General features: G+C 47.1%; 1 protein-coding gene and 4 non-coding genes across 5 annotated transcripts; all 5 read left to right on the forward strand.

The window, feature by feature from the left end:
• The first annotated feature begins 1,601 nt into the window (after positions 1-1,601).
• On the forward strand, positions 1,602-16,638 carry RPL23A (ribosomal protein L23a). The gene is made up of 5 exons (XM_068243781.1): positions 1,602-1,705; positions 2,967-3,147; positions 6,037-6,213; positions 6,393-6,462; positions 16,577-16,638. Exons 1-5 carry the CDS (start codon positions 1,681-1,683, stop codon positions 16,589-16,591), a joined length of 468 nt encoding a protein of 155 aa, XP_068099882.1. The 5' UTR covers positions 1,602-1,680; the 3' UTR covers positions 16,592-16,638.
• LOC137526291 (small nucleolar RNA Z17) lies at positions 2,496-2,568 on the forward strand. The gene has a single exon (XR_011023108.1). It is a non-coding gene; the product is annotated as a small nucleolar RNA Z17 (small nucleolar RNA).
• Positions 4,491-4,562, forward strand: LOC137526290 (small nucleolar RNA Z17). Its single transcript, XR_011023107.1, has one exon. It is a non-coding gene; the product is annotated as a small nucleolar RNA Z17 (small nucleolar RNA).
• Positions 6,255-6,320, forward strand: LOC137526288 (small nucleolar RNA SNORD42). The gene has a single exon (XR_011023105.1). It is a non-coding gene; the product is annotated as a small nucleolar RNA SNORD42 (small nucleolar RNA).
• Positions 9,686-9,751, forward strand: LOC137526287 (small nucleolar RNA SNORD42). The gene has a single exon (XR_011023104.1). It is a non-coding gene; the product is annotated as a small nucleolar RNA SNORD42 (small nucleolar RNA).
• Positions 16,639-27,463: the final 10,825 nt, after the last annotated feature.

A 27,463-nucleotide genomic window follows, 5' to 3' on the forward strand; every position in this document is an offset into this window, starting at 1 on the left:
CGCAAAGGGGGCGGGGCCAGCAGCGGCACGCCCCCTCTCAGCGGGCAGCGGGGTCCTGGAAGCAGAGCGGAGATGGATCGCTCTGTTGGAGGGGAGGCAGCCTTGCAGGGAGACAGGTACATGAGAGAGAGGGGACATCCATGCCACTGCCAGATTTCTGTTTTAAGAAGGCGAATTATACCAAGATTTGTGTAGAGCACACGTACTGGCTGCAATGTGTTGCTCATTTTAGGCTGTCTGTTCCGTAGTTGTGCAGAGTGAACAAATGGGAAACTTTTGGCTCAGAAGCAGCACAGCTCAGTAACTTTGCAGACAGTGCTGGGCTAGAATGACAGGGCAGGCACTGTGATTGCAGGGCAATATCATCCTCCTGCATTGCTCTAAACAGCTGCACTTCACTAATGGGAATGCTTTCTTTCACTGTGCGAGGTTTGCATTTAAAGCATACAGATGAACATATAGGTGCAATATATGTAAAGCTATTGTATGATTGCAGCTTGTGGGTATTGTGTGCAAACAAACATTTCTGCTCTCTGCTCGTCCCTCCTCTGTCCACTCCCTGCCCATCTCTGGGCTCTATTCATAAAACCTTCCCGCAAGTTTTCCGCTCAAAACAGCGGACTTTCCCGACCATTTAGCAAAGTGGGCATTCAAAAAAGCTGTTCCCGCATGAAAATCTACAATCCCCCAGCAGAGCGAGAAATTTCCGCCTTCTCCAGTGTTTTTCTAGATTTATCTAGAAAAAAGTAACAAAATGGCCATTCATAAAGTTTAGAGGAAGCGGTATGTGGACGGGAAATACCGCTTCCTCTGATTTTGCGGATTACATACAAGTGAATGGGACAGACCTCCCAGAGAGAGCAGTGCACGGAGGGACTCTGCCGGCTGAAGTGTTTCCGCATGCCTTCCGACAGCTTACCGCCAGCTTTCAGCGGGAGATCTCCGCTCTTGCATCGCAGCTTTCAAGATTTCTTTGAATGACCACCCAAAAGTGTGAAATACCGCTGCGGTATTTTCCCTCCAGGAGTTTTTTCGCAACAACTTTTTTATGAATAGAGCCCACAGTGTGTCCACCCCCCTCTCCTTCTCTGTCTACCGCAGGGAAAGTCCTCTCCTGCTAGTCATTTCACCCCCGAATGCTTCCCTAGTAAAATGATCCGAGATTCGGATCAAAGATCCGGATCTTTTCAATGATCCGATTCGAATCATCCGAATCATTGAAAAGATCCGAACTTCCCATCTCTAGAGGAACAACCGTCAGAATCTGGCAACTTCTGCTCAACACCTATCAGTTTGTGTGTTCTGCGGGTCGGCTATTGCCTGCATCACTGGCTGCTCATGGAGACACCGTGTGGCGCTTTGTGGAATTGCAGTTATAGTTGCACAAGAGGAAAACATAAAAAGGAGCAGTCTGTGAAGATAGGCGGGGCTACTGAAATCCCGCCTCTTTTTAGAGACGTCACTTTACGTAGCTCAGCACACATGCCCCGGAAAGCGATTTTGGCACCACCCCTACTGCAGTGCATGCCGGTGGTTGTAGTCCACAGTGAAGTATGACTAAGGGTAGACTTAGCTTTTAGACTACAAGTAGCAGCATGCACAGCGGACTCTCGCGAGGTGTAGAGCGGGAGCCCCTGCTTATATGGTATAGGAAACCCCGTAGTCTTCCTTTTCCACGAGATGGCTCCTAAAGTCAAGAAGGAGGGTGAGAGATGCGGGGAGGAATGAGCCGCGGGCTGGCCGCACGGGGAACCTTTCTGCTCTAATGGAGTGAGAAATCCCGCAGGCAGCACCGGGTCTGCGGAGGGGGGTGTCCAGAGGCGGGAACACGCCGGGCAGCTCGCAGCAGTGCAGCCTGCGGGAGTCAGTGCTCATCATGCTGTACATGCCCAGTGTGCTGCTCCATGCAGAGTACAGGCACATCTGTAGCAGTGTAGCCAACTCATCCCTTTAATTACTCACACATCTAAGTTATACAGGTTCTGGGGCTATTTGCACATAATCTGTGCCTTAACTGCATCTACCTAGCCACAAAACCAGTATAATTCATATGTGTCAGTAATTAAAGGGATGAGTTAGCAATACTGATCTGTAGGGATCTGCTTGTGTTTATCATAAAGGTCAGAGAACATCTTTTCTATTCCTAGTGTATATATTAGGGAATGTGTCCCCATCTGCCAGTTTCTTTAATGCAATGCAGGCTGGTATTGCACAGTTCAATTAAACTTACTAATAAGGGCCACTGCCGCTTGGACAGTAGCAGCCCATAGGACTCTTGATAGCAGTGTCTGATGTAAAGGGGATCATGTACCCAAGAAGAGGAGGAGGATATGTGAGGGCGAAGGCCTGTACCTATAATGCAACTTTTGCAGTGATGGCCAAATTTTTCCATGATGAATATTTTCTTGATTTTTGTCACCGTGGGTACGTTTTTGTGATGGCATTATATTGTGACCACCATGCAGGATCATTGAATGAGCACGGGCTGGGAACCTGGCACACATGATGTTTTCTAATAAGCGATCAAAGTATGATGAAGAATGATTCCAGCTTATGTACTGATGTGCCAGGCCTAAGCAATGCTACCATATGGTTTACCACTGTAGGGACATAATGTCTTAAAATCAGAACTGATCTGTCTGACTAATTTGCATGGTGTGTACCAGGCATTAGATGTGCAGCTGAGTTTGTCCTTTGCTTTCTGCCCACCCATGTGACATGAATGTTTGTCAGCCTCTCCTCCAGAATCATTGCTCTGCCACCCCTTTCATGGTGAAAGAAGAAGAAATGTCCCCAAAGGCTGGGTTAGCCCCCATTTGCTTTTAGTCATTCTGTAAACCGGTCTGCTATATAGAACCTTTTGTTCAGCACATTATTATTTTAATATAATCTTAGAGGTTATACATGGAACTGTTTTATGGTAAGGTCTATTTTTGATGTGTACTTCTGTGATTTTGTTTTACCAGCTGTCCCGGCAAAGACCGAAGCCAAATCTAAGGCTTTGAAGGCCAAGAAGGCTGTGTTGAAGGGTGTACACAGTCACAAGAAGAAGAAGATTCGCACCTCTCCTACTTTCAGGAGACCCAAAACCTTGAGACTGAGGAGGCAACCCAAGTATCCCAGGAAGAGTGCCCCCACAAGGAACAAGTATGCAACTTTTAATGCCTTATACATTTTACAATAACGTTTTCTCAGGTGCATTTAGTTCAGCGAGCAATCTACCTATAGAAGTTGATTTGGGTAATGCCTTTATGACCAACTGTATATAGGTTCCTGGCAAGCTTTTAAAACTAAGGTTCTGATAACAGTATTTATGCCTGAAGAAAAAACGTGATTTCCAGCCCTTGCAAGGAAACGCTACAGGTGGTCATTATTCTAATCATTTTGTTGTTTTGAGGTTGACAAATTGCTTCACCTTAAACTATCTAGTGCTGCAGAGGAGAATTGGCTCATAGTTGTGCCACGGCAGTTTCCCCATTACCATAAAAGATACAGTAAGAGGACGTTCACAGTGATGTGGCATAATGGCCATTCTGTAACGTGGCTCGCTGCACCACTAATGCAACGCTCATAGTGTGGCGCTTGCGTTGCGGGTCGAGTGCATTACTGCAAAAATGCGGACATGGACGGTTACAGTGAAGCATGCCTTTCATTGGCTGTATGTGTCGTAACGCGCGGCTTTTCCAATCAGTTGTGTTCCTGCTATCATGGGGAATGCAACAGTCATTGTGAACATGGCGTAAATCAAGGGTCTCAAACTCAATTTACCTGGGGGCCACAGGAGGCAAAGTCAGGATGAGGCTGGACTGCATAAGAAAAAAAGTCAATCAGCAGCGCCCCCGTCCCTTTTTTATTTCAAAATCAAATTCACACTGAAGCGAACTATTTTGCCTATTTTACCTTATAGTTCACTTCAGTGCTCCCATTACAAGTAATCCGCCATGTCCCCGCCGCAAAACGAGGGCTGCAGAGCCCCCAAATCGCCGGGGGGGGGGGCAATCCGCCGGCATTTCCTGGAAGGGGCAGAGCGGCGCATCGCCGCCTCTCCCCGCCCCTCTCTGTGAAGGAAGAGTGAGGGGCGGGCAGAGGCGGCGATGCGTCGCAATTGACGTCAGGAAGGGCAGAGCTGAAGCTGAAAGCTGCCCCTTCCAGGAAATGCCGGCGGATTGCCCCCCAGGCGATTTGGGGGCTTTGCAGCCCTCGTTAAGTGACGGGGATGCTGCGGATTACTTGGGAGCACTGAAGCAAACTATAAGGAAGCTTTTGCCGGCGCGGGCCACAGTATATTGTATCGAGGGCCGCAAATGGCCCGCGGGCCACGAGTTTGAGACCCCTGATGATTTCCTTTCCTGAGAGCTGCAGATGTACTGCCAGGCCTTCAGCTGAATACTTTCTCCTCCTTTTTGTTCTTTCTTTTCCATTAATCTATATTGCTTTGTTTCTTCCTCTACAGTTTTGTAGAATAGACCACCAAACACATGAGGCATTGTGGTACAGATGATGTATTTCAAAGCGATCAAAGCCTGAATTCTTATGATTGCACCTTATCTCACTGATGTACCCATGTTCTCAGACAAGCTAGGGGATTGAAACTACTAACAATATCCTTCCGTCCTCTTCCCTGGTCTCTTTTTCTCACTGCCCCTTACAAGACTTATCTCGATCATCTCCCCTCTGGAACACTCTCCCTCAACACATCAGCCACTCACCCACACTTATTCTTTTTAGGCGCAATCTGAAAACGTACCTCTTCAGGCAAGCATACTCTCCTACCTAGGACACTTTGCCCACCGACCACCATTTTTACCAACCCATACACACCTTCCTGAACTTTACATGCTTTGTTTTCAACTGCCACTTGTTCTTTCTCTAGATCTGAGGGAGGGCTGTGTTATTTGGAGAAAAGTTAGAATCCAACAGTAAAGCCTGGAACCCACTAGCAGCACTTTTTTCAAGTGTTTATGATTTCAAAAAGCTCTTGCAAAAAAGCCGTGTAGCTGGATGGTGTAATGGTTAAGGGCTCTGCCTCTGACATGGGAGACCAGGGTTCGAATCTCAGCTCTGCCTGTTCAGTAAGCCTGCACCTATTCAGTAGGAGACCTTGGGCAAGTCTCCCTAACACTGCTACTGCCTATAGAGCGCGCCCTAGTGGCTGCAGCTCTGTCGGTTTGAGTCCGCCAGGAGAAAAGCGTGATATGTTTGTTTTTGTTTGCGAATGTAATGGTGATCTCACTTGAAGGAGTTAATTTTTCACCCATATCAAGAGCTTTTCAAATCACTGGCTCTTAGAAAAGCGTTGCTAGTGGGTCCCAGGCCTAGAGCTTCGTACAACATATACAAGGCTTGTCACCTATTAGAGCTGATTCCCTTGACAACATTGCAGGGCTGAGGATGAATGTTCTGTTACTATGTGGCAGGGCTGTGGAGTCGGAGCAATTTTGGGTGCCTGGAAAAAAATGCTCATAATGAATTTAAACTGTAAAATGGAAAATATGATAAAATGTTCTATTTCTCAGATAATAGTCATCATAAATAATTTATACATACAGTAATAGCTGTGCTTAGTCCACAAATATGAAATAAACCAATCAAAATTAGTTACTTGTGCTGCTTCAATAAAGCAGTCCCCGTATTTTTAAGGTCAGATATACATATCTGATTGTGACTGTATATATGATGTGTACACAGGAATCTCTTATATATACGAAATAACATCTATGCTGTAAGAATAAAGCCTGATGTGTAGCTGTGTCACTAATAGAGATGGTCAACAAGATGGAAATAATTCTGCACTGATGATGGTTTATGCAAATGTACGCACTCCCTTTGCTGATGAAATCAAATAATTTGGTATGATGTTAAAATTTGCTTTGGTGACTACGAATTAAAGGGTACCTGCGACAGATGAAAAGACGTTTTATACATACCTGGGGCTTCCTCCAGTCCCCTTCAGGCCAATCAGTCCCTTGCTGTCGTCCTTCTTCCTATATGGTTGATTTTTTTTTTTTCTCAAATGTTGAATATTTTTTCTTTTAGGCTTGACCATTATGCCATCATTAAGTTCCCTCTGACCACCGAGTCGGCTATGAAGAAGATTGAAGACAACAACACTCTGGTTTTTATTGTCGATGTCAAAGCCAACAAGCACCAAATCAAGCAAGCCGTCAAGAAGCTGTATGACATTGATGTAGCCAAAGTGAACACCCTCATCAGGTAAGCATTCTATATGGGGCAGCAGCCGGACCTCGCAATGCATGCACATGATGGAAAACATTTCTTGGCTGACGTTACTGATGTTTCCAAAGGAACCACTGATGCATGACGTGAGCCTCTGGTGTATCTGTGCGGTTGTATAACAGACCTGTAACATGAGGTTTATGTTTATGCTGCAGGCCAGACGGTGAGAAGAAGGCATACGTTCGTCTCGCTCCCGATTACGATGCGCTTGATGTTGCTAACAAGGTAAAGACTTAATTGTTTTTGAAGACACTGGTTTGAATATCAGTGTGGGATAGAACACCTGGGTAGTAGGTCACTCACTTCCAAAATGGACTCTCTGTTTACTACTGTACTTTTTTATTAGGATTACCTTTGAGTATTTTGATATGAAAAGTGATCCTACTGTGTCCAGGTTGATATCCTCTTTTAATAAGCTGTATTTTTTTCTTTCTGAGATGATGCTGGCAAGTTTAAATTAGTAAAAATAAAACCCTGGTGTTTTGTATATATCGGATTAGCAGGTGTTGGGGAGTCTTGCCCAAGGTCTCCTCTCTGAATAGTTGCTGGTTTACTGAACAGAAGGAGCGGAGATCCGAACCCTCGTCTCCTGCGTCAGAGGGAGAGCACTTAACTAGTACACTATCCAGCCACATAAAATTCAGGCTACACACCCAGAACCACTGATGCATAGTGAGCCTGTAGAGAATACATTTTCCAGAGCCTCACCAGTGTATTGTAGAATGAGATTGTCATACATCTGAGTGAATAGCAAAGCTTTGCCTGACTACATTAGAAATCCTTAGTCTGCCAGTACTTGTATCTGCCAGCTATGCTTGTATTGCTTAAAGCGGAACTGAAGTTCATTTTAAAACAAAATGTTTCACTTACCTGGGGCTTCCTCAAGCCCCCAGCACCTGTCCTGTCCCGTCCCGTCCCGCGCCGGTCCTCCATGATCCTCCGTTCTCCCACCGCCAGCTACTTTTGGTTTCGACGCCAGGCCATTCTGCCTACGCGGCTCTGGCCATGCGTATCCTTCGTGTTCCAGTCCACAATAGCGCTATGGCAGATGGGAACGCGTAGAAAGGATACGCTTGGCAAGGCTGCACAGGCCTCAACTTACAAGTCGAGAAACAGAACGGCGGCGGGAGAATGGAGGACCGCCGTGGGACAGGACGGCTGCTGGGGGTTTGCAGAAGCCCCAGGTAAGTGAAACTGTTTCAAAATGAACTTCAGTTCCACTGTCTTTCCAAAATCGTGTACCAAAGTCTACATTAGACAGCAGCGATGTCATTAAGGTGCGAATAACTTGAAAATTATGCTAATGATAAAAAATTATGCTAAGTATTAAAATCTAAACTGTAATAGACCAATCAAAACGTGCAGTGAAAGCAGAAAGCCAGTTGAGTGCCTCCTTATTGTTGCGTCTGTGTGGATTGGTGACTCACAGGATTGAGCTCTGGCTGCCTAGGCTGAACCAGGCATAAGGAATGTGAGGTCCACAGCACTCCCTGACTCTGTACTAAATGCTTTTAGACGTCTCTGGCAAAGGAATGTAGGGAAACAAATGCTTATAGACCTCCCCGGTGGGCGGATGCTTTGTACACCGCAGGATTTGATTGGTCTATTCTTACGCTGCATATATTTGTGCTGCCACTGCCATCACTTGACTGATGGTAGTGGTTATGGCACATTTTATATATAAGGGTGGACCTTTAGAAGAAGAGTGCCTTGTTGCCAGTGGAGCCATTGATGAGCCTATGATGCTATGACCAGTCAGTGGGCAGCAAGGGGACCAATCATTCCTCATTTACCTAGACATAAAGAGGAACTCCAGTAAAAATAGTGTAATAAAAAAGTGCTTCATTTTTACAATAATGATGTATAAATGATTTAGTCAGTGTTTGCCCATTGTAAAATCTTTCTTTCCTCTCCCTCATTTACATTCTGACATTTATTACATGGTGAGATTTTTACTGTTGGCAGGTGATGTAGCTGCTGCATGCTTTTTTTGGCAGTTGGAAACAGCTATTTCCCACAATGCAACAAGGTTCACAGACAGGAAACTGCCAGGACCATGGTCCTCAGTTTTCTTGTAGGAGTTTCACCACAATATCAGTCATACAGCGCCCCTGATGGTCTGTTTGTGAAAAGGAATAATTTCTCACGTAAAAGGGGGTATCAGCTACTGATTGGGTAAAGTTCAATTCTTGGTCGGAGTTTCGGCCCACCCAGTGGATAAGGTTCTATAACAGCAAATTATCTTTTGCTATAACAAGGTGAGGTTCTGTTTTTGAATTGCAACAGAAGTAGATTATACACATATATGCTTGGAAGAACAAAGAGAAATCGAGAGCCCAATATGGTATAGTATTAAGTTGGTTGTGGTTAAAAGCAAAATATTTAGATATACTCACAAACATGGGTTACCGATAGGCAACCACTTCAAGTGCAGGTGGGGAGTATTAGAACCTGACCCCACTCAGGTTATTAACCTCCTCAGCGGTATGGACGACTATACACGTCCATCACCGCCGGAGGTCGCCGCTCAGGCCCTGCTGGGCCGATTTGAGCGAAATAAAAAGCAGCACACGCAGCCGGCACTTTGCCAGCCGCGTGTGCTGCCTGATCGCCGCCGCTCTGCGGCGGCGAAAGAGGGTCCCCCCAGCCGCCCGAGCCCTGCGCAGCCAGCGCTAAGGGCTGGATCGGAGGCGGCTGACGTCAGGACGTCGGCTGACGTCCATGACGTCACTCCGCTCGTCGCTATGGCGACGATGTAAGCAAAACAAGGAAGGCTGCTCATTGCAGCCTTCCTTGTTTATTCTGGTCGCCGGAGGCGATCGGAAGAACGTCTCCGGAGCGCCCTCTAGTGGGCTTTCATGCAGCCAACTTTCAGTTGGCTGCATGAAACAGTTTTTTTTTATTTAAAAAAAAAACCCTCCCGCAGCCGCCCTGGCGATCTTAATAGACCGCCAGGGAGGTTAAGATGTTGCTCTCTGTAGATAAGAAACTGGGTAGCACCCCTCCACCGAGGGTGGACTCAAGATTTCAGCAAGGCTTGGTGTACAGAGGCGCCAGAGTAGAATAAAAACGTTTAAAAACAGTCTAGAAGAGGGGGATGTTCAGGTGGACTTACCTCCCTCAAAAATATACAACTCAATTGAGTCACAATATATCAATACAAAAACGTTTTATTTAACTCCACGTAGTGCAACGCGTTTCGCTGGTGTGGTCCCGCTTCATCAGGCAAACAGGAGTATAACTCAATGGGTCTAAATGCAGAAGTGGGCACATGTAAATATTCCATGGACCCTGAAGTTATTTTATATAAACATTCATATACATAACTGTCCTCTAATAACCAAGATGGCACCTGGATGGCTGTTAGACATGAGTTGGGATTTAAGCACATTCCTGGTACAGGTTTGCTTTGAGAGAAATGTCCGCTGTAGATCTAGAATGAATTCACGTGCAAATGATGGAAAATAGTACCTATCTGAATACATTGATGTGTTCAAAGGAACCGCTGATGCACAATTCTAGATCTTTAGTCAGGCGTCTCCTACTGAGATTTTCCCTTACTTTGTGTCCAATCCCATCCAGGGCTATAAATTCTACTTGAAATCCGTAGAAAACTTTTGTTTGAAAAAAAAAAAGCTATTGTTCCCCTCGCAAAGGTAAATCCCTCACATGCATGTTTGTGTATCTCATACTAAAGGGCATTGGCCTCAATTCACTAAGATTATCTCCTGTCTTTAATAACATTTCTAGAGTTCTCACCATGGTGATGAGGCATGCAGTGTTCAGGAAACATTTTACCTCAGGCAAACCTAAAGTTAACTCTTCTGTCTTTAAGTTAACTCTTCAATCCTCAAAATAACTCCAGAATTCTAAAGTTAAAGACAAGCTGTTAATTAACTGCGTGTGAAAATGACTGCAGGGGAGGTAACTTGACTGCAGGGGAGGTAACTTGACTGCAGGGGAGGTAACTTGACTGCAGGGGAGGTAACTTGACTGCAGGGGAGGTAACTTGACTGCAGGGGAGGTAACTTGACTGCAGGGGAGGTAACTTGACTGCAGGGGAGGTAACTTGACTGCAGGGGAGGTAACTTGACTGCAGGGGAGGTAACTTGGCTGCAGGGGAGGTAACTTGGCTGCAGGGGAGGTAACTTGGCTCTCTCACTATGTGGTGGCAAGTTATCTCTTGCCTTATCTCTAGCATGATCTTAGTGAATTGAGGCCATTGAAAGTTGACAGGTCTGACACGTTGCTTGACATTAGGTTCTCCGGTATCGAATATCGCTTAGGCTTAGTACACACAATGCAATTTTCCATCGCATCTGGAATCAGATTGGACCTGTTTGGAATGAATCGATTCAACTATCAATCTGACGGGAAATTGCATTGTGTACTAAGCAGTAGAAACGTTAATGTACTAGACTAAATAAAATGACAAATTCATACATACCTTGGGTTTCCTCCAGCCTCCTGGATCACATGCAATCCTCCCAGTAACTTCGACCAGTTGGCACAGTGCTGTGGCGCGCACATCCTGCAGCCAAGAGCATCCTGCGCAGTAGTACTGGTGGTGGCTGGATAGTGTAATGGTTCTGCCTCTAACATATGAGTTTTTGGGCGAGACTCCCTAACACTGCTACTGCCTACTAAGTGCTCTCTACACAAACGCTTTGAGTCAGACAGGAAAAAAGCACTATGAGAGCCTTTCCATAAAATTCTGTTGGCAAATTTTTTGAGTATGTCGCCGGGTCTTTCTGCAACCCTCCCCATTTATCCGGGCTTGGTACCGGCGTAATGGCTGCAAGCAACCGCTCGGCTGGGTTAAAAGCGCTATACAAATACTGAAATGATCCATTTTGCAACCAACTCCGTGTCCCAAAGCGATCTCTGCCCATTTGTCCTGCCACCACTCGGTCCTTTTTTGAAATCAGCCTGGAGGCCAGCCTGGGACTCTCCATAGGCTCACTGTTGTGATTCTCATTGGTCTTTTGCAGACCAGTGTAGATCTCAATGCTTCTTCCTTGCACACAGGGACTGAGCAGCGACGATTTGCATAGCCCGGGTCAGATGGCATGACAAGCGTGACAAGGGTGAATGGCTCCTATGTATATCTTAGGAGCTGTTCACTGTCCATTTAGTAATCGGTGGTTTTCTTAGCATTTTAGTAAGGGGGCTTTTAGGACCATTGTAGCCCCTCACACACTCCAATGAGTTCTGGGTCACCATGAGCTTGCTGGTTAGTCTGTACCTCTCGGTGTTACAAGCCCTACTGCATAGAGCCAAATTATTCCATGCAATGCACTGATGATCAAACAATCCAAAACAGTCTGTATGCATGCTGGATTATTATGGCTCTGTACAAATTAACAAGCTGACACATCATTGCATTCCAGCGGTTCTGGAGGTGTGTTTAGCTTCTAAGGGTAGAATAGTTAATTTGCATATATTCAGCAGTGATGCACTGGGAGACATCTCGAGCTCACTCCAACCTGAATTATCGCAAATTCTTTCTGTTTTAAGAAAGCAAACTTTTTTGTTTTTGTAATAAGTGGAGATCAGAAAAACATCTGTTCTCCACTCTAGTGGCAGGGATTTTGGTGGGACATTGAATGAGACAGATCTCTCTGATTGAATATGAATGGAAAGAGACCTGTTGGCCATCATAAATTGCAGGCCAATTCCGGATTTTTTTTATATTAAATCTTGCGGTAATCTGCCTTTTGAAGCCCCTGGCCACTGTCCCCCCCCCCCCCCCCTAATCAATGTTTTATGCCCCGTGCCGTTATACTTTGCGCTGTGCATGTTGCTGCTATACTCTTCCGCATATTCTCCCCCACATGGTTGCCGGCATTATAGCTCGTGGGGCGCGTGTGCTGTCACACGTGCTATAGTCAGTCAGTCACGTGGGTCCAGAATGCGGAAGTACGACAGACACTAGCGCAGGAATAGGCAAACTTGGCCCTCCAGCTGTTAAGGAACTACAAGTCCCACAATGCATTGCAGGAGTCTGACGGCCAGTCATGACTCATAAAGGCAAATGCATTGTGGGACTTGTAGTTCTGTGACAGCTGGAGGGCCAAGCTTGCCCAAGCCTGCACTAGCGGGTGGTGTGATGGGTAAAGTATAACCGCATGGGGCACCAGCGGGAGGGGTACATAAATATGGTGGGCGGCAGCTGCCAGGGGTTTCATTCATCTGTGATCGCATGCAGTTACCGCTGCCAATCGAGCATGTCGGCCTGAGATATTTCAGTATGTCCGCTCAATACATGCGACCATATTTGCTCTTGGTGGCAGAAGTTCGATTGGCCACCAAGTAGAGTAATCTATGGGCACCTTTTAATATTGATAGTTTGCACCTCTCCTTCCCCCTTTGTAACGGGATGCATTTTTCTGCACACCTAGTGTTTAAAAATGCATGAAATGTACTTGGTGGGTGTGCTGTTGTCTGTTATATCACTGTCCTTTCCGGGCAGCATTCATTTTTCCTTGACTGTTGACAGCTTCTGCTTGTGTGAATACTGTACAGTATATAGAATGGCTCTGCAGACATATCTGTGATCGCTGCAGCTGTTTGTACTGGCATCATTCTACTCACCAAGACAGCTGTGACAGCTGCAAATATTACCCTTCCCAGAAAATATTTAAAGAGACTCTGAAGCGAGTATAAATTTAACATGCAGTCATGTTAATTAGTATAACCGCTGCTAAAACCCTGCTATCCCACGGCAAAACAAGGGGTCTTTACCCCCCCCCAAATCCCCCTGCAAAATCCACGACTTTCTTGGTCGAGGATTTTGCTGCTCGTGGAGGCAGAGCTATGAGCTGCAGCTCCGCCTCCATGCTTGTCAATCGCCGCATGGATCTCCGCCTCTCCCCGCCCCTCTCTGTGAAGGCAGATTGAGGGGGGTGGGGAGAGGTGGGGATTGACACGCTGAGGCAGAGCTACAGGGCTTAGCTCTGCCTCCTTCAGGAAGCGCTCCCCGGGCACCACGGAGGGGATTTGGGGGGTATAAACCCCGTGTTTTGCCGCAGGACAGCGGCGTTTTAGCAGGGGTTATACTACTTAACATGACTGCCTGTTAAAAAAAAAAAGTAAAGTTTCGACTTGCTTCAGTCTCTTTAACAGAGAAGGAAAATGTGCAGTACAATTCTTGTTTAAATGGCTACTAGCTACTTGCATGTTTCTGATTCTATATCTTAATAAAAAAAAAAGTTCTGTCTACCTTTTTGAAATACTGATCATGTGACCACTACGGCTGCTTACGGGATGGGAAGAAGCCCCACATCACAAGCTAGTGGCATGAATCTCTAACATTATGTCTATTGGGGTTTTTCGCTGCATATGTACCACAGTTGCATCATTTTCCAACGCTGAGCTGGCTCTATTTGGCTAGAGTGGGAGAAGATCTATGTACATGTAATCCCACACAATGGCCTCTATTCATAAAGCATTCCTGCATGCGGTAATGCTCAAAACAGCTGACTTTCCCGACCATTTAGCAAAGTATCAATTCATAAAAGCTGTTTACGTATGAAAAGCTACAATTCCTGAACTGGGCGTGAAATTACTGCCTTGTGCGGAGATTATCACAACACAGGGGTCTTAAACTCGCGGCCCGTGAGCCATTTGCGGCCCTCGATGCAATATTTTGTGGACCGCACCGGCAAAAGCTTCCTAATAGTTCGCTTCAGTGCTCCCAAGTAATCCGCCGCTAAACGAGGGCTGCAGAGCCCCCAAATTGCCCGGGGGGCAATCCGCCGGCATTTCCTGGGAGGGGCAGAGCTTTCAGCTTCAGCTCTTCTTCTCCTGACGTCAATCGCGGCGCATCGCCGCCTCTGCCCGCCCCTCTTACTCTTCCTTTACAGGGAGGGGCGGGGAGAGGCGGCGATGCGCCGCGATTGATGTCAGGAGAGGCAGAGCTGAAGCTGAAATCTCTGCCCCTTCCAGGAAATGCCGGCGGATTGCCCCCTGGGCGGGGACACGGCGGATTACTTGTAATGGGAGCACTGAAGCGAACTATAAGGTAAAATGGGCAAAATAGCTCGCTTCAGTGTGAATTTGATTTTGAAATAAAAATCAATGCAGGGGGGGGGGGGGGGGGATTTGGTGTTTGGGTGGCAGCTGCTGATTGACTTTTTTTGTGAAATCCCTTTTGCGGCCCAGCCTCATCTTGACTTTGCCTCCTGTGGCCCCCAGGTAAATTGAGTTTGAGACCCCTGTCACAACACATGTCACTGAAGGTTAATGCCTAAAGATTAGAGCAGGCTGAATGTGAGAGGAGAAACCCGGCTGTTTCGATATTGCGATAAGCCAGCAATAACAGCCAAGCTAATGTAGAGACAGACCTCCCAGGCAGCTGCAGTGAGAACAGAACAAAAAATGCATCCTGGAATACCAAGGCCAAAATTTTTTTTAACCCCTTGGGTACCTGTTTTCAGATATATTTCACATCAGAAAGCCTGCATGTGTAACATTTCTTGAAGTTCTTCTAAGCTGCAGCAATTAGATTGTTTAGAAAGATTAAGTGCTCGGCTCCACTAGTGCGGCGTGCGTCTCGCAGACGCACGCTGCACTGAGCGGGTGGGCGGGATCGCAGGCGAATCCCATGAGCCGTGCCTTGCACGGCTATGGGATTCGCAGCCTCTGCGGCGAATACTGCGGGGGGTTCCGGGCGATTCCGCCGCGGCGCCGTCATCCCCTTTGGCAGTTTCCCCGTGCGAATCATGTGCGGGGAAACTGCAGAATCGCCGGCGAAACCGCCCTAGTGGAAACGGGCCCTTATAGACAGATTCAGGAGGAGAGGCAGAAAAATGCACATGTAAAGGGATGCTGGGGCTGCCTCCTTTATACTAGTTGTCTCTGCAGGAGAAATGTAACAACTCAGCCAGCAAATGTATCAATTCGGCAGCACCGCCAGTTTAGTGCAGGAATTCCCCAACCTTACATCGCTCACTGCAAATGTTATATGAATAGAGTCCATTCTCCCTATACTCGGTAGTCTCCCAACACTGAGGCCATCATTGGAGATCCACCTTGTTGGATCACTAATGACCAACCTCTGTACTTCTGCTGTAGTCTCCATAGCAGGGTGTGAAATGGGTAAAAGTGCGCAGGAGCCCATGACTCTGCCTCAGTGCGCTGCCCTCCACATTGCGTTCCAGCTCTCTAGCTACATTCTCTTTCCTGCTGTGAAGGTGGAAGTATTTAGGCATACCTATGAAATCACCACTGGGAGACTTGGGCGCAGGATACAGCAGATATACGGCTTCCCCTGCTCCTGCAAGTCCTGGCGGCGCTAATTCCTATTCCCCCTCCAGGTCCACGTGAATGGTGGGGAACAATGTGATTTGGCTTCCAGCTACTGCTGGCAGCTGAATTAGTGTTTTTAAAAGTAATTTCAAGCTCCGTCTTTTGATGGCGCCCAAATTGCTCACTGAGCGCTGTTGTAGCCTTAAAGTGGATCCAGAGAGGAACGTTTACACATTGCATAATTGTGTTCTTTACATATAGTTTATAGGGCATTCCTCAAGCCAAATACTGTTTTCTTTTTGTTGTAATACTCTAATTCCTTATAAACTAAGCAAGCCTCGCCCACAGTTTCTCAAACGCCAAGGCACTCAGACCCATGTAGCAAGTGCTTATGGGAGCTCAGTCTGGGCAGGAGGAGGAGGCAGCTACTAGCCAGAGATTTCAGAGGGGAGGAGGTGGTGGGAGTGAGCTGAGGGCTGGAGATGCAGTTGCAGATTACCTGTGTAATGACAAACAGAACATGGCCGCTCTCATTCTATCACAGGAATAATTAATCATACACTTTTGAAGCTGTTTGCAGCTAGATATGCTGTGTAAACTATCTCAACTTTAGATAAGATATATAGACAAGTTACTTGTTAGTTTTTCATCTCAGATCCGCTTTAATTCCTATTACGGCCTTCGATGGTAGCCCCCAAGTCTCTTGCGCTTTTACAGCGCTCTATATTAAAAGGCTGGGGAATACTGTGGGGAGCAGAGCACGGAGGCAGTGTATAAAGGGTGAGTTTACCCCCCTACACACACTGCAGTGTAGTGAATATACACCTGCATTTCCTATTGTACACAATTGCTTACTGCTTCTAACAATGCCTAAAATAAGTTTACACAGGAGGGAGGGGGCACCATTGGCAGCTGCTCACAGAATCTGAGGCAGGAAATGAAGATGTTTTTGCTTCCTGTCTCAGTGGAAAGAAGCATAAACTAAATAAACCTATGAATATAATCCTGACTCAGAGGGAAACTCATAGATTGAACTCAGAAAAAACATACAGAACTCACTTTAACCAAACCTTTTTTTCTTTTGTTACAGATTGGTATCATCTAAACCTGCTGGCTCATGTTCTGTACAGAAATAAATGATTTAAAAAACAACATTCTTTTGCCTTGTGTTTTTTTTTATTTCGTATGCACTGCCTAAGCTTCCCCTGTGGCACATGGAGAAATTGATTGCAGCAACACTGAAATAAGGTAAACCAGTCATTGTAATGACAAACCTTTAAAGAGGAACTGTAACGGCAAAACGGCCCCTGGGGGGTACTCACCTCGGATGGAGGAAGCCTCAGGATCTTAATGAGGCTTCCCACGCCGTCCTCCGTCCCTCTGGGGTCTCGCTGCAGCCCTCCTTACAGCCGTGACGTAATATTTACCTTCCTGGCTCCTGCGCAGGCGCTCTGACGGCTGTCGGCTCCGAAGTAGGCGGAAATAACCGATCTCCGTCGGGTCCGCTGTACTGCACAGGCGCAAGTTTCCGGCGCATGCGCAGTAGAGCGAACCCGACGGAGATCGGGTAATTCCGTCTATTTCCGAGCCGAAAGCAGCCACAGCGCCCCCGCTGGAGCCAGCAAAGGTAAATATTAAAATTACAGTCGGGTCTGTCGCCGGCTGTTCAGAGGGCTGCAGCGAGACCCCCATGGGACGGAGGACGGCGTGGGAAGCCTCATTAGGATCCGGAGGCTTCCCCCACCCGAGGTGAGTACCCCCCAGGGGATCTTTTTGAAGTTAGTCTCTTTAAAGAGAATCTGTACTCTAAAATTCTTACAATAAAAAGCATACAATTCTATTCATTATGTTCTCCTGGGCCCCTGTGTGCTGTTTCTGCCACTCCCTGCTGCAATCCTGGCTTGTAAATGCCATTTTTATGCAGTGTTTACAAACAAAAATCATGGCTTCTAACCAGAGTGAGAACAGCTCACTGTATGACTCATGCAGAGCTTGGAGAGGGTGTGTATAGCTTCTGCAAATGACAAGCAGTGCTGCACATTCCACACAGTACAGCCTGAGCCCGACAGAGGAGAAAAGATAAGATTTATTACAGAGACAGTGCAACTAGAAAAGGCTGCAGTATGCCAGAGCACATTAGAGCAGGTATAGGAACTTTATAGGAAAGAAGAAATAAGGTTCAACATTTTGTTAGTCTCTTTAAAGGGATCCTGAGATAGGGTTTAAAAAAAAATTACACATCCCTGGGGTTGATCGCTCCCTTGCCACCGTCCTGTAATGAATGGGTCATACTGCCGGAAAGTCCTCCAGTCTGGGAAGTACTGTGCATGCTCGGCAGTGCGTACACTCCCTTAGCTGGGAGTACCCACGGCTGGACTGCGCTGACTGAAGGACTTTTCAAGCTGAATTGTGGAGGATCCAGGCAATACAGGACGGTAGCGAGGGAGTGATCAGCCTGGAGGAGCATTTTGATGGCCCAATTTAAAGCTGCGTGGAATAATTTATTTCATGAGCTCTCTCCAGTTTATTTTCATCTCAGGTTAAATTTAAAACCTAATGAGAGAAACGATTGAATCAGTCGTCCTACTCCTAAAAATGGCCTTGTTAGATATCCCATGGTTTGTATAAACATTTACAAAGTAGATTTTTTTTGTCTGCTCGATTGCAGCGTCTAAAGCAGTGGTGCTCAACCTTTTTTTGGCCCGAGGGCCAAACTTCAAATCAAGAAAAATCCCGAGGGCCGGAACACATGCATACAAAATTTCGATGTAAAACTTTTTCTAGTAACAGTTAACATGGTGTTGGAAATGGAAAGAAAACGACAATATAAGAATTGTACTCACCATTTGATGCACATTTTCTTAATGAGAAGTTTGCAGCAGATTAATGCAGCAATGGTATCAGAGTCCAGCCTGTAGTGTGCTGGCTGAGGAGGCTGTCAGCTCTGCTGAGGAGGAACAGAGGCCTAATTACCCACACATGGCCTGCCTGTAGTGTGCTGGCTGAGGAAGCTGCCGGCTCTGTGTGGGGCTGAGGGGGCTGCCGGCTCTGTGTGGGGCTGAGGGGGAGAGCATCGGGTGGTATTGCGTAGTTATAGTATCGGCGTAGTCCCGCGCATACACCAGCGTGTGCTCCGTATTCAGCTCCGGGTAGCGCTGGGATAGTTAGAAAGCCTCGCTCATTGGTTACTGCAGGAACCTTCCTCCAATAGGAATTAGGCTGATTCCTATTGGAGGGAAGGTTCCTGCAGTAACCAATGAGCGAGGCTTTCTAACCCAGCGCTACCCGGGGCTGAATACGGAGCACACGCTGGTGTATGCGCGGGACTATACCGATACTATAACTACGCAATACCACCCGATCCTCTCCCCCTCCGCCGCGCGGGCCACAGAAACTGGCCTTGCGGGTCACAAATGGCCCGCAGGCCATAGGTTGGGCACAGCTGGTCTAATGCATCCCAGAGGGAAAATGCATAAACTATTGAACTTTCTATATATCCCTTGCAGGCAGAAGCACAGTTATCTACTTAGGAAAGGGTTTTGTAATTTATCACTGAGGGATGCTATAGCCCCAGAAAAACTCGGTTACATAGCTGGATATTAACTCCTTCAGGCGGAGAAAAAATAAATAAAAGCACATTATACAGTAGGTGTCTGTCCTTTCCACATCACATCAAATGTTATTTCGGGTACACTAGGCACGGCTGTCCACTTAGGAGGCACCGGAGCGAACAGCTGTCATAGGCTGATACCTATGACAGCCGATCACTGTGATTGGCTGGCAGGGGGAGGGAGGAAGCGCTGGGAATTAAAAATGTATGTGTATTTTAAAAAAAAAAATGAATAAACAGCAGCTTTTAGAGCTCACCAACATAAAGCTCTGTTGGTGGGGGGGAAGGGCGGGGGATTACTTGTGTGCTGAGTAGTATGGCCCTGCAGTGGCCTAATTTGTAAAAAAAATAGCCTGGGGGGGGGGGGGCCTTAATTGGTTAACATTACTGTGCTGCACTTTGCATTAGATAAAGTACCAAGAAGTAGGTGAAAAAGTACCTTAAAAAGAATTGTTTGTAGGTGGTAGGACGTTTTATTGACAAGGTGTAAAAATGTCACCTAGGAGTAAAGGTGAATTGCATCTGGGCACATGTCTTTTTCTGCATGATGACGTTATAAATCCACCCTGATAGCAGCTGTGTGTGTTGCCCAGCTGTCCCCTGGACAAACCATCCTCTTATCTGTTATAGCAGCACAATGCTGTATTCCCCTTATCTGCTAGGAGCCTCCTCCCAAGTTTTACACACAGTTCCTGCTCATCTGTGTTATGGTTTATGGTGTGTGGACACAACAGATGACGCACAATAGCGAGGGAGTCACTGGGTACATATTTACTAAGCTACGTCCAGCCTTAAAGGGAATGTTAAGTGGAGTGAAAATAGTGTTTTACTTACCTGGGGCTTCTACCAGCCCCCTGCAGCCTCTTTGTGCCCGCGCCGTCACTCACCGATCCTCCGGTCCCCGCCACAGTTTAGTTACGAATTCGGCAACTGCACCTGTCGCAAGCCACTGTGCCTGCATGGTCCTGGCAGTGCGCATCCTCGTTTGTGCGCCTGTCACCAGGAGCGTCCTGCGCAGTATGAGAAATCTCTACGGCGCCTACGCAGGAGTGCGAACGCAGATATGCTTGGCCAGGGCCACGCAGGTACAGTGCCTGGCGTCAAGCTCAGTAGCCAAAATCAAAACTAAGCCACTTTGCGGGACTGGAGGGTCGTTCCAGGACGGTGCAGGGGGCTGTAGAAGCACCACACTTATTTTCACTTTAGATTCTCTTTAAAGAGAACCCGAGGTGTGTTTAATATAAATGTTGTCTTTAAAGAGAACCCGAGGTGTGTTTAATATAAATGTTGTCTTTTCTTACATTGCAGCATTTGCAAGCTTGGCAGTGCTGCACCAGTTTAGCCTGCTGCTGTGGTGACCTAAGCCATGGCCTAGGCCTAAATCCAGCCCTGTATATCAGTGGTGGGGGCCAGGAGGTCATGGTAAGCCACTGCAAGATCCAGGTAAGTATCTAATTTCTTACAGAAGGTTTGCTTCAGGTATTCTTTAAAGTGAACCCAAGGTGGGTTTGAAGAATATTATCTGCACACAGAGGCTGGATCTGCCTATACAGCCCAGCCTCTGTTGCTATCCCAAACCCCACTAAGGTCCCCCTGCACTCTGCAATCCCTCATAAATCACAGCTGTGCTGTGAGGCTGTGTTTACATCTGTAGTGTCAGTCTCAGCTGCTCCCCCGCCTCCTGCATAGCTCCGGTCCCTGCCCGCGTCCCTTTCCTCCAATCAGCAGGGAGGGAAGGGATGCAGGCGGGGACTGGAGTTCTGCAGGAGGCGGGGAGAGCAGCAGACTGACACTATAGAGATAAACACAGCCAGCTCTGACAAACTGTTTGTCAGCAGCGTGGCTGTGATTTATGAGGGATTGCAGAGTATAGGGGGACCTTAGGGGGTTTGGGATAGCAACAGAGGCTGGGCTGTATAGGCAGATCCAGCCTCTGTATGCAGATAATATTCTTCAAACCCACCTTGGGTTCACTTTAAAGAATACCTGAAGCAAACCTTCTGTAAGAAATTAGATACTTACCTGGATCTTGCAGTGGCTTACCATGACCTGGCCCCCACCACTGATATACAGGGCTGGATCTAGGCCATGGCTTAGGTCACCACAGCAGCAGGCTAAACTGGTGCAGCACTGCCAAGCTTGCAAATGCTGCAATGTAAGAAAAGACAACATTTATATTGCGCTTTTCTCCTGGCGGACTCAAAGCGCCAGAGCTGCAGCCACAAGGATGCGCTCTATAGGCAGTAGCAGTGTTAGGGAGACTTGCCTAAGGTCTCCTACTGAATAGGTGCTGGCTTACTGAACAGGCAGAGCCGAGATTCAAACCCTGGTCTTGTGTGTCAGAGGCAGAGCCCTTAACCATTACACCACCCAGTCACTACTGCAGGGAGATCAGGCGAGCCTGACCGCGGTACTCTGCTGCTAGTCGCCTGTACAGCAGTCACCTTGCTCTCTGTGCACGTTTGCATTGTGGCCGATGGCTATGGAATTGGACAGCATTGGAGACGGAAAGGAAGAGGAAGTTTCTGCGCTGGAGATGAGCAGAGAAATGAGTGACACAGATGGCTGCTGCAGTGTGAAGGTGAGCTGGCTATCTATACTGAAAGGTGGGATAAGAAGGGATTAAGGGAGTTATCTTGCTACCTATACTGAAGGGAAAGGGGGGAGGAGTCACCTGGCTACATATACTGGGGGGGGGGGGGGGTCATCAAGCTACATATACTAGAGAAAAGGGGGAGGGATCATATCGCTACCTACTGAAGGGGGGGTGGTAGCTGGTGACCGTGGCCTAGGGCGGTAAACAGTACAAATCTGGCCCTGCTGACACACTTGGACCCTGGACAGAAATCCAGCAAAAACTTGTGATCGTCACTCCTCCTCCTATATGAGAACGGCTGTACTGACCCTTGGGTGAGTATGGTCTGAACCTCTGCTGTTTATGCACGTAAATGTTACCAGAGCTTCATGAATCGGGCCCATGGTCAGAAGAATCGGCAAGGCCGGGGAATCTGGTATATGCACTGCAATAATAATCTGGTATGTGCAGGAAGTAAAGATTTTTGGGCTTGTTCACATTCTGGGGTTGATTCACTAAACCGTGCTAATGCATAGCACGGCCGTTAACATGCCTTATCAGAGATAACACACTTTACCAAAGTTAAAGGGGAACTTCAGCCTAAACAAACATACTGTCATCAAGTTACATTAGTTATGTTAATTAAAATAGATAGGTAATATAATCTCTTACCCACCCTGTTTTAAAAGAACAGACAAATGTTTGTGATTCATGGGGGCTGCCATCTTTGTCATGGGGGCAGCCATCTTTTTGGTTGAAAGAAGGTGACATGGAGCATATGACACAGTTCCAACTGTCCTGTGTCCTGATAACCCCTCCCAGCTGCACACGCTAGGCTTCAAATATCAAATTCAAAATGTAAAAACAAAAAAAAAAAATTGCATTAAAACAGCAGAACGAGAACCACAACACACCTGAAATCCCATCTTGCTTTGCACAGCATCGGGGAAAAAAGCCCGGGCAGTTTTCTTCTGTGCAGCTAAAAATGAGGCTTGTATAAGAGAAACAAAGTTCTAATGCTGTGAAACTTAAAGAAACACCGGGCCTTTTCAGTGCTGCCGAGTCGATTTTTAGTCTGGAGGTTCACTTTAAGGGGCCTTGATCAGCAGATTGACTACTACAATGTGTGAGGCCTTGTTCACATTAGAAATCGCCAGCACACGTGCAAGCCCTGAGCGCCTTTGTGTGCACTTTTCCCTGAGCTTTTAGGGATAACACACCTTATCAGAGTAGCATAGTGAGCGCTACAGGCTCAGGGCAGGACGTGTGGAGTTCTTGTCATTGCCAATTAGTAGGCATAAGTTCGTAGCGCTCACTATACTACTCTGATAAGGTGGTTTAACTTTGATAAGAGGTGTTAACCACTTGCCGACCGCCCACTACCAATGAGTGTCAGCAAAGTGGCACCCCCAGGATCGCATAACTCCGATCGGCGGCAGCTCCTGGGGGACTAAGTGCCTGGGGATCAATAGGCTCCGCCCACCTCCGACGTCAACCTGTCGGCTGTTTAGAAGCGCCGGCGGGTGTTAACCCCCGATCTGCCGACTGCAAAGTGTATTATACACTCTGTAATGTATAATGTACTGCACCCTGATCGCCCACAGCACCCCTCAGACTTCCTATCACCCCCTAAGGCCACTGTTTGCACCCCTAATCACCCATCAATCACTCCCTGTCACTAGCTGTCAATGTTGTATTTTAGATTAGGTCCCAAACTGCCCCCTGGGGGCTCCTGATCACCCCCCACACCCTAAGATCCTCCCCAGACCCCCCCCCCCCCCCCGTTTACTGTATACATTATTCTCCCCTGTAATCACCCACTGTCACCACCTGTCACTGCCACCCATCAGATCAGACGCTAACCTGCCCCTTCCGGGCACCTGATCACCCGCCCACACCCTCAGGTCGCCTGCAGATCCACCCTCAGATCACCTCCCAAGTGCGTTGTTTACATCTGTTTTCCCCTCTAATCACCCACTGATCACCCATCAATCACCACCTTGTGGGCACTTAATTACCTGCCCACACTCTCAGACCCCCTCTGATCACCTCGCCAGTGCATTGCTTGCATCTATTCTCCCCTCTTATCACACGCTGATCACCTATCAATCACCCCGTCACCATATGTCACTACTACCCATCAGATCAGACCCTAATCTGCCCCTTGTGGTAGAGTGACCAGATTTTTGTGGGTCCAACCTGGGAGTGTGCGTGCGTGCGTGCGTGCGTGCGTGTGGCCATGCCATTGTATGGGCAGAGCTAACGTAATGATGTAACAGCGAGGCATAAGAAAGCAGTGTTTACGCTATGATGTGGACAAACAAGACTTTGCATCATGGGTGTGCAGAAACTGTGTGATGCTAACAGTATACCGTAACCAGAAAGCAGCAAACATAGCCATCTATGACCATTAAATAATAAATGCAGTAACAGTTACCCCCGGACACCAGAAAATAAACGCAATGGGCAACATGTCAGCACAAAATAAACGCAATGCGGGCAACATGTCAGTATAAAATAAATGCAATGCCGGCAACATGTCAGTACAAAATAAACGCAATGTGGGCAAACATGTCAGTACAAAATAAATGCAATGCGGGCAAACATTTCACCAGAAAAGAAATGCTATGCGGGCAAACATTTCACCAGAAAAGAAACGCAATGCGGACAAACCTTTCACCAGAAAAGAAACGCAATGCGGGCAAACATTTCACCAGAAAAGAAACGCAATGCGGGCAAACATTTCACCAGAAAAGAAACGCAATGTGGGCAAACATTTCACCAGAAAAACGCAATGCGGGCAAACATTTCACCAGAAAAGAAACGCAATGCGGGCAAACATGTCAGTACAAAATAAACGCAATGTGGGCAAACATGTCAGTACAAAATAAATGCAATGCTGGCAAACATTTCACCAGAAAATTAACGCTATGCGGGCAAACATTTCACCAGAAAAGAAACGCAATGCGGGCAAACATTTCACCAGAAAAGAAATGCAATGCGGGCAAACCTTTCACCAGAAAAGAAACGCAATGCGGGCAAACATTTCACCAGAAAAGAAACGCAATGCGGGCAAACATTTCACCAGAAAAGAAACGCAATGCGGGCAAACCTTTCACCAGAAAAGAAACGCAATGCGGGCAAACATTTCACCAGAAAAGAAACGCAATGCGGGCAAACATTTCACCTGGGAAAAAAACGCAATGCGGGCAAACATTTTACCTGAAAATTAACGCAATGCGGGCAAACATTTCACCAGAAAAGAAATGCAATGCGGGCAAACATTTCACCAGAAAAGAAACGCAATGCGGGCAAACATTTCACCAGAAAAGAAACGCAATGCGGGCAAACATTTCACCAGAAAAGAAACGCAATGCGGACAAACATTTCACCTGGAAAAGAAAGCATTTACTCACCTGGCAGAAGTCTCCGGCCTCTGGCGCGCTGCTCCCAGGACCACCTTCCTCCTGAAGTCTCCCACGCTGACAGGTAGAGCAGGGCTACGGCAAGATGGCGCCCGAAGCCATGCACTGGAGACACAAATAGTCTCCGGTACAGGGCTTCGGCAGCCATCTTGCCGTAGCCCTGCTCGCCTGCCGGTGTCGGAACAGACACCGGAAGAGGAGGCTGGAGTGGGGCTGCGGGCAATGAACTGGCACGGCGTCTATAGACGCCGCTGCCAGTTCATGAGGAGAGTGGCCAGAGTCCCGAGGCCGGGACGTCCCGCTGCTGAAAGCGGGACGTTTCCCGGGACCTCATGCTGCCTGGGACAGCGGACCCCGAATCCGGGACGCGTCCGGGGCAATCCGGGACGTCTGGTCACTCTACTTGTAGGCACCCAAACACCCGCCCACGCCCTCAGATCACCCTCAGACCCCCCCCCCCCGATCACCTCCCCAGTGCATTATTTAGAACAATCCCTTTGAGATCAAAATATGGGAGGGGTATGGCCTGATTGAATATAAATATATTTTTTATAAAAATACAAAACTTTATTTAACACTTGCAGAATTATACATAAAAACATCCATAGCAGCAACCTGCCCACATCCCCACCATTACCTCAGACCCACCACCCTCCTCGGATCCCCACCTAGCCTATTGAACAGAATGTAATCTCTGTGCACAGAGCCACGATTGAAGTTGCGCAGCTCAGAAATTGAAATTTCAAAGTCCCACCTGCCACATGCAGGTTACAGGAAAATTTTTATTTTTTTGGTTTCATATCTGAAAAAAAGACAGAAAGGAACAAATCAAAAAGAGGGAGGGACCAAACAACTTCTACACCCAGCCGAAAAAGTTCTTGGTATGAAGGGCAACTAAGACACAGCTCATTAGCAGGATCAACTTGCGTGTTCACTGTAACTTGGAAGCTGCGATATAAATGATAGTAATAATACACCGCCTAGAGAGGCATACTCAGCACTTCCAAGTATCTTGAGATATCAATCACAGAGTTGCTCACAAGTACATCTTCACGTGGCACATAACCAGAGCGGACAGATTGACAAAGGTCCATGCACACATGGCCACATTATTTGTTCGTAAGAAACACAAGCCTGTGTAAGTCCATTGTTTATTTGGTAGAACATAGGATTGCAGCAAGCAGTGTAGGCAAATGGAGCAGGCATTTAGCACATGAGACACCTGTAGCAGATTAGCGAAGTTGCTTGTCAGTATAAAGCACAGGCATGTGTTAGTTCATAGTTACATAGTTATTTTGGTTGAAAAAAGACATACGTCCATCGAGTTCAACCAGTACAAAGTACAACACCAGCCTGCTCCCTCACATATCCCTGTTGATCCAGAGGAAGGTGAAAAAACCCTTACAAGGCATGGTCCAATTAGCCCCTAAAGGGAAAAATTCCTTCCCGACTCCAGATGGCAATCAGATAAAATCCCTGGATCAATATCATTAGGCATTACCTAGTAATTGTAGCCATGGATGTCTTTCAACGCAAGGAAAGCATCTAAGCCCCCTTTAAATGCAGGTATAGAGTTTGCCATAATGACTTCCTGTGGCAATGCATTCCACATCTTAATCACTCTTACTGTAAAGAACCCTTTCCTAAATAAATGGCTAAAACGTTTTTCTTCCATGCACAGATCATGTCCTCTAGTCCTTTATGAAGGCCTAGGGACAAAAAGCTCATCCGCCAAGCTGTTATATTGCCCTCTGATGTATTTATACATGTTAATTAGATCCAGAGCCGGGACAAGGTCCTCCAGCACCCAAGGCTGAGACACCAAAGTGCGCCCCTCCATCCCTGCCACCCCAGCCATCAAACACTGATTGCTATTAGACTAAGAGGCGCCACAGGGCCCACAACCTCCCCAACACCTTAATATCTAGTTATCTGGCTTGCAGTCACTGCCATGTATCCCCTTTTCTTGTTTCTTTCTGCTTCAAACACAATTAGGAATGACAGCTGAATGAATTCTGCGCCCCCTCCTACACTGCGCCCTGAGGCTGGAGCCTCTCCAGCCTATGCCTCGGCCCGGCCCTGATTAGATCCCCTCTAAGGCGTCTTTTCTCTAGACTAAATAAACCCAGTTTATCTAACCTTTCTTGGTAAGTGAGACCTTCCATCCCACGTATCAATTTTGTTGCTCGTCTCTGCACCTGCTCTAAAACTGCAATATCTTTTTTGTAATGTGGTGCCCAGAACTGAATTCCATATTCCAGAGGTGGCCTTACTAGAGAGTTAAACAGGGGCAATATTATGCTAGCATCTCGAGTTTTTATTTCCCTTTTAATGCATCCCAAAATTTTGTTAGCTTTAGCTGCAGCT

Source organism: Hyperolius riggenbachi, chromosome 7 (assembly GCF_040937935.1).
Source record: "Hyperolius riggenbachi isolate aHypRig1 chromosome 7, aHypRig1.pri, whole genome shotgun sequence".
NCBI classification, from domain to species: Eukaryota; Metazoa; Chordata; class Amphibia; order Anura; family Hyperoliidae; genus Hyperolius; species Hyperolius riggenbachi.

Bases quoted from the DNA above. Each gene is read 5' to 3' on its own strand.
- RPL23A (XM_068243781.1), top strand. From the start codon at position 1,681: ATGGCTCCTAAAGTCAAGAAGGAGG. The intron at 1,706-2,966 runs GTGAGAGATGCG...TTGTTTTACCAG, and splicing joins TCCTAAAGTCAAGAAGGAGG to CTGTCCCGGCAAAGACCGAA. The intron at 6,214-6,392 runs GTAAGCATTCTA...TTTATGCTGCAG, and splicing joins AAAGTGAACACCCTCATCAG to GCCAGACGGTGAGAAGAAGG.